This window comes from Podarcis pityusensis (assembly GCF_964106645.2).
Source record: "Podarcis pityusensis genome assembly, chromosome: Z".
NCBI classification, from domain to species: domain Eukaryota; kingdom Metazoa; phylum Chordata; class Lepidosauria; order Squamata; family Lacertidae; genus Podarcis; species Podarcis pityusensis.
This window is the reverse complement of record NC_138044.1, coordinates 48,809,399-48,822,616: the sequence shown is the minus strand read 5'-3', so window position 1 is coordinate 48,822,616 and position 13,218 is coordinate 48,809,399. Positions and strand designations below refer to the sequence as shown.

At 46.1% G+C, this 13,218-nt stretch overlaps 1 protein-coding gene across 4 annotated transcripts in view; it reads right to left on the bottom strand.

The window, feature by feature from the left end:
• The window catches only part of DOCK11 (dedicator of cytokinesis 11), a 177,349-nt gene that overhangs the window by 125,501 nt on the left and 38,630 nt on the right, over window positions 1–13,218 (bottom strand). For all 4 annotated transcript variants that reach the window (XM_080990309.1, XM_080990310.1, XM_080990307.1 and 1 more), the window contains exons 12-16: window positions 11,236–11,436; window positions 10,378–10,500; window positions 10,155–10,237; window positions 5,597–5,719; window positions 1,108–1,184 (exon numbers count right to left, since the gene is read on the bottom strand). In XM_080990309.1, the coding sequence (XP_080846435.1) occupies window positions 1,108–1,184; window positions 5,597–5,719; window positions 10,155–10,237; window positions 10,378–10,500; window positions 11,236–11,436 (607 nt within the window). The remainder of the gene's footprint in view (window positions 1–1,107; window positions 1,185–5,596; window positions 5,720–10,154; window positions 10,238–10,377; window positions 10,501–11,235; window positions 11,437–13,218) is intronic.

Genomic DNA, 13,218 nt, shown 5'->3' with positions numbered 1-13,218 from the left:
CCAATGTGTTCATTCTGTGAAAGATTCCCTCCACTGTTTGTTTAGACAAGAGACCTTGGTCATGTAGAAGTTCCCTTCTCCAGTTGCTGAGTCACAATGGCCCAGCAAATATTTCTGGGCTAAATTTGGCAATGGAGTTCTGGACCGTTTATCTGAAGAACTGCAGGTCTATGCCTTGGCCCAGTATACCTGAAGCAGCATCTCCACCCCCATCGTTCAGCCCGGACACCGAGGTCCAACTCCGAGGGCCTTCTGGCAGTTCCCTCACTGTGAGAAGCAAAGTTACAGGGAACCAGGCAAAGGGCCTTCTCAGTAGTGGCACCCACCCTGTGGAACACCCTCCCACCAGATGTCAAAGAAATAAACAACTATCTGACTTTTAGAAGACATCTGAAGGCAGCCCTGCTTAGTTAAGCTTTTAATATTTGATGAATTATTGTATTTTAATATTTTGCTGGAAGCCACCCAGAGTGGCTGGGGAAACCCAGCCTGAAGGGCAGGGTACTATTATTATTATTATTATTATTATTATTATTATTAATCATCATCATCACCATCATGATTATTATTATCATTATCATCATCATCAACAACAACAACAACAACAACATCATGTGGTAATTATGCTAAAATTGTTAAAACTGCAGACTACCCTTTGGGCAAGATGAAGTGACCAACCATTCCTTATCAGCTAAATGCTAAGCCAAAACAGCTGATATCTCAGTGCCTGCCCAGTTAAATCGTATGTCTTTTAAGCCCACATAAATGTAAAAGAGATAAAAACAGATATCCTCCTTGCCTGTATATTGCAATTAACACTGCTGAGCCAAATGACTTTAAAATTATTCAAAATAAAAACAAATTAAAACTAGAACAGACCGCAGAGCTCAAAGACAAGCAGACTTCGCCATCTTCACCTGGAACCCCTAGTAATATTTGTGATGAAACTGTGAGAATTTTGGGAGAACCTGCAGGAACCTGTAGTGTGTCAGGGATTCTGAGACTTGGACTAGCAATATCATGCCTGAGAATGGGACCCGGCCTAGTGGACTGGGACTGTGTGTACTAAGGCCTTAAGGCAATTATTATTAAAAATTAGTTCCTTACTTGCAAATTCCAGTGGAATGCACTCTAGTGTAATATGCAATTGGCCGGGTATCACTTGGAGTTTTGTCTTTTCTGGTCTGCATGATAAAGAGGAAAGAAATAAAGACAGAACAAAAAGTCAGGACAGCTGGAAATAATTCAGGTGATTCTTTAGCCAGAGGACCAAATTAACCGAGTCCCCAAAAAAGAACATTCAAAAACTTTGTCTTACATCGACGAGCCCAGAGTACAGTGATCCCTCTAAATGTTTTGGCATTTTATGAATGAGCCTGCGGCTGACGTGCTCCCTCGCCCCTCCCTTTGAGAACTCTGGTTCAATTAGTTACTTCCTATTTTGTGCCTATAATGGCACCAATAGTTTGTTCTCAATTAGAGATAGCAAATATGCATCCCTCCCATCATCCCTGACCACTGGCTATGTTGGCTCGCGCTGATGGGAGTTGTAGTCCAACAGTTGTAGTGCATCTGGAGGGGGAAATGTTCAAACTGACTTTTCTAAGAGTCCAGCTCTTGGGTCAGGTGGATGAAAACAAAAACAACTGGGGGGGGGATACCCTGGCCTCCTGCCTAATGAATTTGTAGTAAAGAAGACCCATTTCTGGCTGAGGGGGTCAAGCTGTGCCTGGGCTGGGTCACTGCAGGCTGAGGATCCTGTGATGAAACTGTCATTGCCTTATCGCAGGAGCTTGTCAGGCTTTACTCACACCTTATCTCCCTGGCACTCTGGCTTCCTATGTGCAGGGATTTTTCTGGTAGGGAGGAGGAGTATCCTGTCACATGAGTACAGTGGTACCTCTGGTTACGTACTTAATTCGTTCCGTAGGCCCATTCTTAACCTGAAACTGTTCTTAACCTGAAGCACCACTTTAGCTAACGGGGCCTCCTGCCACCGCTGCGCCACCGCTGCGCCACCGCTGCACGATTTCCATTCTCATCCTGAAGCAAAGTTCTTAACCCGAGGTACTATTTCTGGGTTAGCGGAGTCTGTAACCTGACGCGTCTGTAACCCAAGGTACCACTGTATCCCAGGGAGGCCTAGGCCAGCATTGGATGTGTGACCTGTGAATGGGGTGGGGATCAGCTTTGGATTTCTGAAGGTGAGCCTGTTGCTGGGCGATGCCCAGTTGGCACTGAGTCCATGGCCAAGTGGGTTCTGCCTGGTGATGGTTCCCCACTTTGCCCTGCCCAGCAAAGTGAACCTGTCCCTCTTTATTAACTTTCAGGAGGAATTTAAAAACGTCTATCCAGGCATTTGGTGGCTGGAAGACACTGCTTCCTAGCAGCCAGGAAATTCACAACTTTGAGAGTATGTGAACATTTTCAGCTGCTTTAAATATGTTGATATTTTATTTTTAACTGTAAACTAAAGGACCCCTGGACAGTGAAATCAAATCAAATCCGTTTATTGTGAGGACCATGCCTGTACACAAACATCAACACAACAATAGTTAAAAAATATTAAAATTCATTACATACTACGCCAACAAAACCTTCATCCCACAAAATAGAAAGAGAGGGAAAACAAGCAACGAGTTAAACAGACGATGAAGGGGTCTTTACATTGTCATCCATAAATCTTTCCCTGGCTTTCATGGCCTTCATCACAAAAACCGCTACCACATGGGTAATACGTGGGTTTGCATCAACTAACAAAAATTTTACTCTATCTTCAGGATTGGTTATAGAGTTGGGTATAATTTGCAGCAATGCGTCTCTAAAGCCCGAGTAGATGGGGCAATAGAGGAGGTAATGTGTAAGATCCTCTTTAATTTTCATAAGGCAAGGGCATAAACGATGTTCTACTGGGGTTTTTGTGAATCTACCGGTCAGATATGCAGTTGGCAGTGTTTGAAACCGTGCCATAGTAAAAGCTCTCCGAAGGGTGGGATCAGTGATCTCCACCAAGTAGTTGGCACAGATTTTGACTGCTTTTACTCGGGGAAACCAGTAGGAAAACCCAGAGTTTTTTATCTTTGTGGAGTCCAAAAAGGCGTCTTTTTCAAAGATCCATTCCCGAACTTTATCAGGGCTCCACAATTTGAGGGTATTAAACTCAGGTAGATTGTATCTGGATAGGATATCTAGTAGGTTTTTATGCCAAGTAGTATTATTTTGTAATGATACAAAGGCTTGTTTAGCCAATAAGGTGTTCGGGGCATCTGTGAGGTTGGTGAAAAAACGCAGGAATCTTAAGTGGGCCCTGGCAGACACAGAAGGTAATCCTACTTCCACTCTTAGGAGAGCTGCCGGAGTACTCTGAGGGAGGCCTAGAATTCTTCTGAGGTAAAAATTTTGGAAGATTTCAAGCCGTTCTAACAGCTTCTGATTCCATCCCCAGAGTTCTACTCCATATAGCATCTGGGGAATCACTTTTCCAACAAAAGCTTTTAGTGCCGGGATCACCAGTTGCCCTCCCCTCGAATAGAAAAAGCTGAGCAGAGCACCGATTGTCCTACGTGTTAGAAGGGCTACAGTCTTGAAGTGGGCAAGCCAGCTAGATGTAGCTTGGAAAGTGATACCAAGATATTTAAAAAAAAGACACTGTTCAATTTTGTGTTCATCTAAAGACCATCTAAATGTGTGGCGAGCTCTAGTAAATACCACAATTTTTGTTTTGTCATAATTTATCTTTAGAGAGTTTTGGGAACAATAAGCTGCGAGCCCCTCCAGCATGCTATGTAGGCCCCTTCGAGTAAGTGCCATGACAGCCATGTCATCAGCATATAGTAATATATTCAGGTGTTTGCCTTCCAGGGCAGGAGCTGATGACTTATACTTTGCCATATGTTGAACAATGTCATTTATATAGAAATTAAAGAGGAACGGCGCTAACAAACAGCCCTGTTTAACCCCTTTCCCCAGTGGCAGTGGGTCAGTATAGTTGCCTGACATCCCAGTTCTGATTTTAACTGTGGTGTCTGAATGTAACTCTCTAAGTATTTTGAGAAGTCGTCTATCAATATCTGTTTCATATAGTTTTTGCCATAATTTGTCCCTACAGATTGAATCAAAAGTGGATGTGAGATCTACAAAAGCCACAAAAAGTTTGCTCTTATGTACCTTTGTATACTTATCTATCATTGTCTGTAGTACCAAACAATGGCCTGTTGTACTATGGCCCTTTCTAAACCCTGCCTGTTCCGGATTAAGCAGGTTAGAGTGGTCAGCCCAGTCAACCAGTTTATTTAGCAGGTAGCGAGTATAAAGTTTATACACAATGTCCAGGAGACTTATGGGGCGATAGTTTGAGGGGTCTTGGGGGTCTCCCTTCTTATAGATGGGGGCTACCAGGCTCAGTTTCCAGTTTTCTGGGATTTTGCATATATCATTTATTACCGTAAAAAGTTGGGCCAAAATAGCAGCCCACCACTGGGCATTTAGTTTAAACACCTCAGGAGGAATCATATCCTCACCGGGAGCTTTGCCATTCTTGAGTGTTTTAATTAGCTGTAAACATTCTGATTCGGTAACAGGATCCCAGCCCGTTAATAGATCGTTTTTAAGAGGAGGGAACTGGCTCGGTTTAGCAATGTTTGGAGCTGTATATAGCCGGGAAAAATGTTGGTACCATAAGTTAGATGAAATACTGTTGGTTACAATTTTCCCTTTGGGTGAAACTCCCTGAGCAATTATTTCCCAGAACTTTTTGTCGTCCCGCAATTTGATCGCTTTGTCAAGTGCCTCCCATTGTTTCTTTCTGTAGAGGGATTTCTTAAATTTTAGAGTATTTTTATAATGAGAACGCCACCTGTGCAGGTTTTCCAATGAGGACAGGGTTCCTTCCTGTTTTACCTTATTTTGTAATTTCCTAAGCAAAGATCTTAGATTCCTACAGACTGTAGGACAGTGAAGTCTAGTCAAATTCGACTATGGGGTGCAGTGCTCATCTCCACGTTCAGGCCAAGGGAGCTGGCATTTGTCCACAAACAGCTTTCCGTGTCATGTGGCCAGCAGGACTCAACCATTTCTGGTGCAATGGGACACTGTGATGAGTGGTAGTGCATGTAAAACACTGTGCCCTCTGGCACTCGTTTCCATAAATTTACCCTTCTGCCACAGCAGTACCTATTTATCTACTCACACTGGTATGCTATTGAACTTCCAGGATGGCAGGAGCTGGTACAAAGCAGCAGGAGCTCACCCCGTCATGCGGATTTGAACTGCCAACCTTCTGATCAGCAAGCCCAAGAGGCTTAGTGGTTTAGACCACAGCGCCACCTGCTCCCTTTACCTTTACCCTGTACTGCTTTAATGCTGATATGTTTGCCACCCTGGGTTCCTTTAGGATGGAGGGAGAGATATAAATTTATTTATTAAAGAAATAAAGTGTTCCAACCCGATTCTGAAATTCTGCACTCCTCACTCTTCCATTAGATAACACAACCAAATCTGGCAATGCCTAGATTCAAAGATATGAACATCCTCTCCAGACCCATCTCCCTTTTACAAGGGTTTACAGATCCTTGCCCATCTGGCAGCTGACACTTACTTCTTGTACTCTGCCAACAACTTCATGAGATCCTCAGCAGAGAGTTTGCTGCTGTCTTGCTTATAGATGGGAGAGAACTTCCCTTCAAGGTCCAAGGTGCCCTGGGAGTCTTTGAAGACAGGTCTGGGGAATGGCAAAAGGAAAGCAGAAGGCGCGTGAGGCTGCACAATGCATTGATATTTTGCCCTCCCTTAATATTCCCAACAGTGCCTTTCCTGTGAGATCAGAGCAATGCTTTTGAGGCTTCCCGTTTCTGGGAAAATACGGCTTAAAAGAGAACATGCTGGAAGATCAGAGGGAGGAGACAATGGCGCAGGGCCTTTGAAGTGGTGGCTCCCCATCTGTGGATGTTCTCCCTAGCGAGGTCCACCTGGTGCCTTTTTGTGGACATATTTTCAGCACCAGGAAAAGAATTACCTTTTCCTATCAGGCTTTTGGCAGACTGAGATGATGTTGTTTTGTTACTAGTGTGCTGCCAAAGCTTCCTGTGGCTTTTAGAGGGGTTGTTTTAATGACATGATGTGTTTATGTTGATGCTTTAAAACATGCAAGTTGCTTGAAGACCTTTAGGTTGAGAAGCTATTTAAAAGTCTCAATAATAGTAATAATAATAGAACAGACATGGGGAACTTGCAAAAAACCCCTTCAGATGTTGCTGGACTCCAACTCCCATGAGTCGCAGACTGCAGAGCCATTGGCAAAGCCCAGAAACATCTAGGGGGCACAGGTTCCCCACCCTTTTGTGATCATTCGACTGTACTTTTCAGGCAGAGTGTAGCTGGCTCTGCCAGAGACCTCCATACACTCAGCCTAGGCTTGAGCCCAGGGAGGTCACTTTGGTGCTGCTAACACAGCAAAAACAACGCAGGGCAGGGGGTGGGGGCGGGGGGGGGAGCCGTTATGAGTTACCAATCTCTGCAGCCACAGCTGGTGTTCCAATTCTCCACTGGTTTAACTTTGCCACTGGAGCTGAACTCCGTTCTTTTTTTGAGACAGATGGATACCAACTAGACTCCTGTTGCTTTGGGTGAAATTTTCGCTTTCAAGCCACTAGGGGTCAGGCTCTTCCTAAAAGTACCCTCGGCTAGGCTACACTTGGTTTACTAATAAACTAAATTATTATTATTATTATTATTATTATTATTATTATTATTATTATTATTTCTACCCTGCCCACCTGGCTGGGCTTCCCCAGCCACTCTGGGCAGCTTTCAACAGAACATTAAAAACAAAATAAAACTTCAAATATTAAAAGCTTCACTAAACAGGGCTGCCTTCAGATGTCTTCTAAAAGTCTGCTAGTTGTTTTTCTCTTTGACATCTGGTGGGAGGGTGTTCCTCAGGGCGGGTGCCACTTTCGAGAAGGCCCTCTGCCTGGCTCCCTGTAACTTGGCTTCTTGCAGGGAGGGAACTGCCAGAAGGCCCTTGGTGCTGGACCTCAGTGTCCAGGCAGAACGATGGGGGTGGAGACGCTCCTTCAGGTATACTGGACCGAGGCCGTTTAGGGCTTTAAAGGTCAGCACCAACACTTTAAATTGTGCTCAGAAATGTACTGGGAGTCAGTGTAGGTCTTTCAAGACCTAAAGGGCTTTGCATACAGGGCTGCACTACCTAAATACCTTGTTCATGCTCTGCTGTGTCTTGGAAAATGTGCCCCCAAAGAAACCACTATCATCGGCTGGAAAGCCCTGATAGTTCTTTGTGCTCAAAGAAAGCAAAAATATCCACCTCTGAAGATGCCTAGAGCAATTCTGCTCAGCTGGAGCTGAGCTGGTAGCTGCCAGATGTTATGGGCTGCATTTCACGGCATTCCCAGATAGCCCAGCTGTAGCCCAGAAATACCTGGGCAGCCAGAGGTTCCCCACATCTGGGCTTAAGCGTCAGGGCCACTAAAGGCAGAAGGTGCCAGTCCTCATGATTAAGGGCACAAACTTAGAAATGGGTTTTTACTAAGGAAATACAGAGATCGGGAAGAAACACTGAAAATTTAAGCGTATGTTCAAGCTGCTCCTCTAGGGCCGAAGTTCAATAGTGGAGCAACTGCTTTGCATGTAGAAGGGCCCAGGTAAAATCCGCAGCATAACCTGAAAATCTGGAGAGCTGCTGTCGGTCAGTGCAGGCAAAACTGAGCTTGATGGGTCAAGCGTCCCACTCAGTGTAAGCTCCCTATGTTCCTGTGTTCATTCACCTTCCCTGCAGCCAACCTGCCTCTCAGCTGGATTACCATTCCATGACCTCCTCACACTTTCATCAACCTGGTGCCCTCTACCTTGAGGGGCTCCATCTTCCCCCATCCAGGACAGCTGATGGGAGCTGGGACTCCAAAACATGTAGACAAGACCAGGTTGGGGAAAGCTGATGTGTAAGGGCCACCTTGTAAGAGCAGCCCCCAAGATCATTTTCTGAATTTCTACACCTCCAGCACTATAAAGGCAGGAACCTCCCTATTCCCCACTCTGAGTCCTGCAATGAGCTCAAACTCTAGAACAATTAAAACAGTAAAGCCCCATGCAGCTTAGGCCCAGGCTATCTGAAAGACCGTATTCTCCCATGTAAAACTGTCCATGCTCTGAGATCTTCAGGGGAGGCCCATCTCACGGTTCCACCCCTCTCCCATGAACGCTTGGTAAGGACAGAGGGCCTTCTTGGTGGCTGCTCCCAGACTTCTCAGCTCCCTTCCTGGAGAAGCTAGACTGGCTCCCTCCTTCTTGTCCTTCTGCTGACAGGTAAAGCCTGTTTCATTCTGGCAGGCTCTTGGGAACTGACTGCATTTGGTGGTTTTTGGGGGGAGTTTTAAGGAAAGGGCTTTTAAGAGTGCTGTGCTGTTTTTACTATCAGTTTTTAAATAGATGTTTTTAATACTGTCTTAATTCTATTAGAATTTAATTACTTTTTAATTATTATATTTTATATGCTTTTAGTGTTTTATTAGTGTGTTTTTTTAATTTGTGTAAGCTGCCTTGAGTCCCAGTCTGAGGAAAAGGTAGCAACGACAACACCCTGCCCTCTGGGAAGAGAGGCACCTTGTTTGGCCACAGAAATTTAAATGCCCCATGGAAATCCATGCGTCCAAGTATATTCAGGATGTCAGTTTGTCATTACAGCTCTGAGCCTGGCATTTTTCCAGACTTCACTATTAATTGGTCAGGTGTGCTCCCTGCCTGCCCCCAATTCTTTTCTTTTTTCAGGCCAAAAGATCAAATTGCAATTAAATTATAAGACTTGCAGGCATTCAATATTCAGCATCTTTTACAAACAGCTGCTGTGAGAACTGTGGCACAGATGAAGCTGGGCGTGTGGCCGTGAAGAAGAAGAAGAAGTGTCAAGGAAGCACCAGGCAGAGTCTTTCAGGAGGAAGTTCAACTGATTGGGACTTGAGCAGGCAGCATTCTGCTTGGGAGTCTTCTAGAAGACTCCTTTAAAACACTGAACAAATGAGGATATGGAAAGATCTTCCTTTGGCCTTATTCTAGACCCAGCAGGTAATATTGGGTGCTGCCTGAGGAAGCAGACTTCTGAGAGAAAGAACGTTATCAGGAGAATTCTTGGGTAGGGAGAAGAGATGCTCCCAGAACCAAACATCTGGTGCAACACAGTTTGAGGAAAAGGTGGAGAACCATTTTGGCTCCATGAGCCAGATTCTTGTCAGGATTGGCCTTATGGGCCAAATTTGACAGGTGGGTGGAGCCGCCTGCCTGTCAATAACTCGGTGTCACAATAACATCAGGCACAAGGTGCTTCGAAGAAGGTCTGAAGTCAGGGCTTCAAAGCACACTGCAAGATACTACTGAAACAACGCTTTCTCGCGCCCGTTCATTCCAGCAGGGGATTCTGATGCAAACCCCTTCCTGAACAAAAGGATTCTGCTGCTTCAGCTAGGTGTCCCCTATTCCCTGAAGGGAAGAGATGCACGTCCTGCCAACGCAATAACCAACCCCACCCATCCGATGACATTGTGCATCCTGTCAGCTGGTGGGCAGGGGAGTGTGGTTCCAGGGAAAAGGCCTCCTGAACCAAGTTGGACCCCCTGGTGGGCCAAGTCTGGCTTGCAGGCCAGAGGTTCCCCACCCCAATCTGAAGTATGGGTGCAATCCCAGGTGCAGTTTCAGCCAACCCTGCCCAAGCCCTTCAAATCCTCTGCAGCAAACCCTCTCTGTGGCACAACAACATTGCTTGAACCCTACCCTTTCCACTTGCTAGGATATGCACTGGGGCGTGTAACCTTTCATAGCCCACATTCCCCTTGGGGCAACTGTCCAGGTTTGGCAGGGCTAGAGTTTAAAGTGGTCAGAGCAATGGATATGCTTTTTACCCTTGTCTAGTTTCTACATTCACTCAAGCACCCCTCTTTATTCTTATCCAGGCAAGCAGGATGCATTATCAGAGTCCAGTGAGATATTCCAGCCAGCGAGAAGGATGTGAAGTGAGACTAGGGAGCGTGTTTGGACAGCCAGACAGGAAGGGCTCAAGGGCTGCATTTGTTCTGCAGGCCTGGGGTTTCCCAACCCTAAAATGCAGAAACCAGAGGCAGCAAAGTCAAGCAAACACACAGACTGACCTGGCAGCCCAAGCAAAGGGCATCCTGTATCGGCCAAGGCGGCTGCACACCAGTTTTGCCACCTTGTGGACCTTCTGAGCAGTCTGTAAGGCAAGGAACAAGGCAGAGGTGTAGATTTAAGTCAAAACAAAAACAAAGTCTTGAAAACCCCAAAGCAATAAAAGATGGAAGCTCTTTTGAGTCCCACAGCATTACAGTTTCACCTGGTTGTGGCTCAACATACCTTTGTGGGATCGGAGGTCTTGATGTAGGGGTCCACAGAGTGTGTGATGCTTCCTTGGAGCACCTTCTCCACCCGAGCAACAAGAAAAATCTCTGGGTGTGGGTTTGTCACAGAGAAGATCCCCTTGACGCACAAAAAAGGAGCAGAGTGTGAGGTCCTAGAAGCAACACTGTTCTGTGGACAAAGGCACAAAACAGGCTGCGCATATCTGCTCCGTTGAGGAGGAGCCACCTGGCAACTTAACAGAGCACAGCTACATATGCTGGGCGATAGAGTGAGATATTTCAGGGAGGTGCAGCCCAGTGCCCAAAGAGGAAGGAGAAAGGAAGTGGGATGATTAGGCTGGAGTGATTAAGCCCACCAGAAAAAAAGGAGGCTGGTTATATGATTGCCTGAAAAGACACAGCAACACTTCTCTATTTGACCAGGGAATTGTGGCCAATGGTGGTATTCAGTTCTCAGTGATGGTGCCTGCAATGTGCAAGGCCCTCCAGTCAAACGTCAAGGAAATAATCAACTATCTGACTTTTAGAAGACATCTGAAGGCAGGCAGCCCTCTTTGGGGAAGTTTTTACTATGATTTAATTTGTTGGAAGCCGCCCAGAGTGGCTGGGGCAACCCAGTCAGACAGACAGCATATTAACAACAACAACAACAACAACAACAACAACAACAACAACAACAACAATTCAGGTTGTGCATTACACCAAACTTTTCTTCCATAAAGTAGCCAGGAATGAACACACACCCACCTTCCTGGAGGCCAATCTGGTGTCGGGAGGTGCCCACCCCCCTTGCTGAAACCAGCCCAGCCCTAAAAAGTTCAGCATCAACATCCTGAAGCAGTGAGTTCCTTACTTGCTTTACAAAGCGCAAGCAGGATTCAGGTATTCCATGAAGAAAGTGGCTGCTAGCACTGTTGTTCTTGGAGTCCGGGGCAGAAGCATTGGGCAGCATCTCCCGCACAGGCAAGGGGTTCAGGTCCACATGGAAATCAGCTGAAATCTTGCAACAGCTTTTCAAATCAAACAGGGCAAGGCTGAGAAAGAATGGCTCCACCTGGATATTGGAAAAGAAACGGCCACATTTATTTACATTTATTTACGTTATTTATACATCTACAACTTCTAAAGAACTGCCATCTCCTATACAAAGTTGTTGATTAAATTGAGGGACTGAGGCTATTTTCTGGGTGCCTTTGGAGGTTAGGGGTTAGCAATCGAAGAAAGAGCATAAGAAGGGGAAAAGGCTCATCTTGTCCAACATCCTGCTCCCACTGTGGCGACATACGATGCCTGTAGGAAACCAGCAAGCAGAAACTAAATGCCAGAGCACCCACTCCCCTCTCCTGCAATTTTCAGGATTCAGAAGACCCCAAAAGCAGAGCAGAGCCCTCCGTGTAAGAAACCATTCACAGCCTTAGCCTCTGTGAATTTGTCCAGCCCTCTTTTAAAGCCATCCAAGTGGGTGGCCATAGATTCCTATGAAAGTGAGAAAGGAACTTGAGGACAAACAAGCACTTTGATGAAGGGAGAGAAGAAAGCTGAATTGGGGGAGCTCTTCGCTTCCCTCAAGTGAAGAGCTCCCCCAATTCTTGCCTTTGATCACAAGGTGGTGCTAAACTCTCATTGAAACTCCCCTACAGCATCACAATAATTTTTGTTGGCATCTGTCTGTGTTGAGAGACAATGGAGTGCACCTCTGGGGCTGAAGTCCAACCACTGTGTGAGCAGCACCAAAGTGACCTCCCTAGGGTGCAAGCCTGGGAAGTGTGTATAGAGGTCCTGGGCTGCCCAGATGACAAGACCCCCCTCACGGTCTCGCTGATGTGGTCCAAAAGGTAGAAGAGCAATACCTTTGGCTCTGGAGTAGCCGGAAGGAGGTGTACCAGGTACCACCCAACCGTTGCTGGGACGCCACTCTGGATTTGTGTAGGGGTCTCTCCTTAGCCTTTTCTTTTCCCAAAGATATCCCACAAGGCAGCAGACATTTATGTTGGACCAGAGTTTCCTGTCTCCTAGATGGGCTCCCTTCCCAGGTGGACGAGCCCCATCTGCCTCTCACTTCCCTCTACAGCACATGCACAAACCACCTTCTTGACTGTTGGACCCACTTGTCCATTCAAACTGCCAGAGCCTGCCTTCGCATGCAAGGAAGTCCCTAACTCATTGACGGTTGGAGACCAATAGGCTCCCCTCACCTGATTTAGCCAGCTAGTTGAAGTTGTTCCCCGGTTGTGACCATTGTCACATGCAGGGTGGGGACCAAAGATGGCCAAGCTACCCCAGAAGGAAAAGGATGCGGCCCCCAGCAGAGGTACTACCCCTCCCCATCACCAATAAATACCAATTCGCTGAAAAGGGGGAATTGTACAAATATGGCAGGTGGGGATAATGGATAGCATTAGTGGTGGCAAGGAAGACATTGCCTCCCCACATCCCTCCCTGCCTGTTTTTAAAAAGCAGAAAAAGACCCCTCTCATATGACCACAAGAAGAGCCTGGCTGCTGGATCAGGCCAAGGACCCATTATTCATCCAGCATCCTTTTTTCTCAGGGGCCAACCAGATGCTCATTATGAGAAGCCCACAATCGGGACCTTCTGGCTTTGAAATGCTTCTTGCTTGGTGCCCAATCGTATCTTTTTGGCGAATGCTGATTATTTTCACACCAGCTTAACAAAATTAATTTGATTGCTTGTTTTAGCTATCTCTTGAATTGTTTAGTAGGTTGTTTCTATTGTTACACACATTCTAGCTATTTTCGCAGCCTGTTCTGTGAGCTGCAACATTGAAGAGCAGGGACTACCTGTCTTAACTGAGTGACCCGGCGGGTGCCCTCCT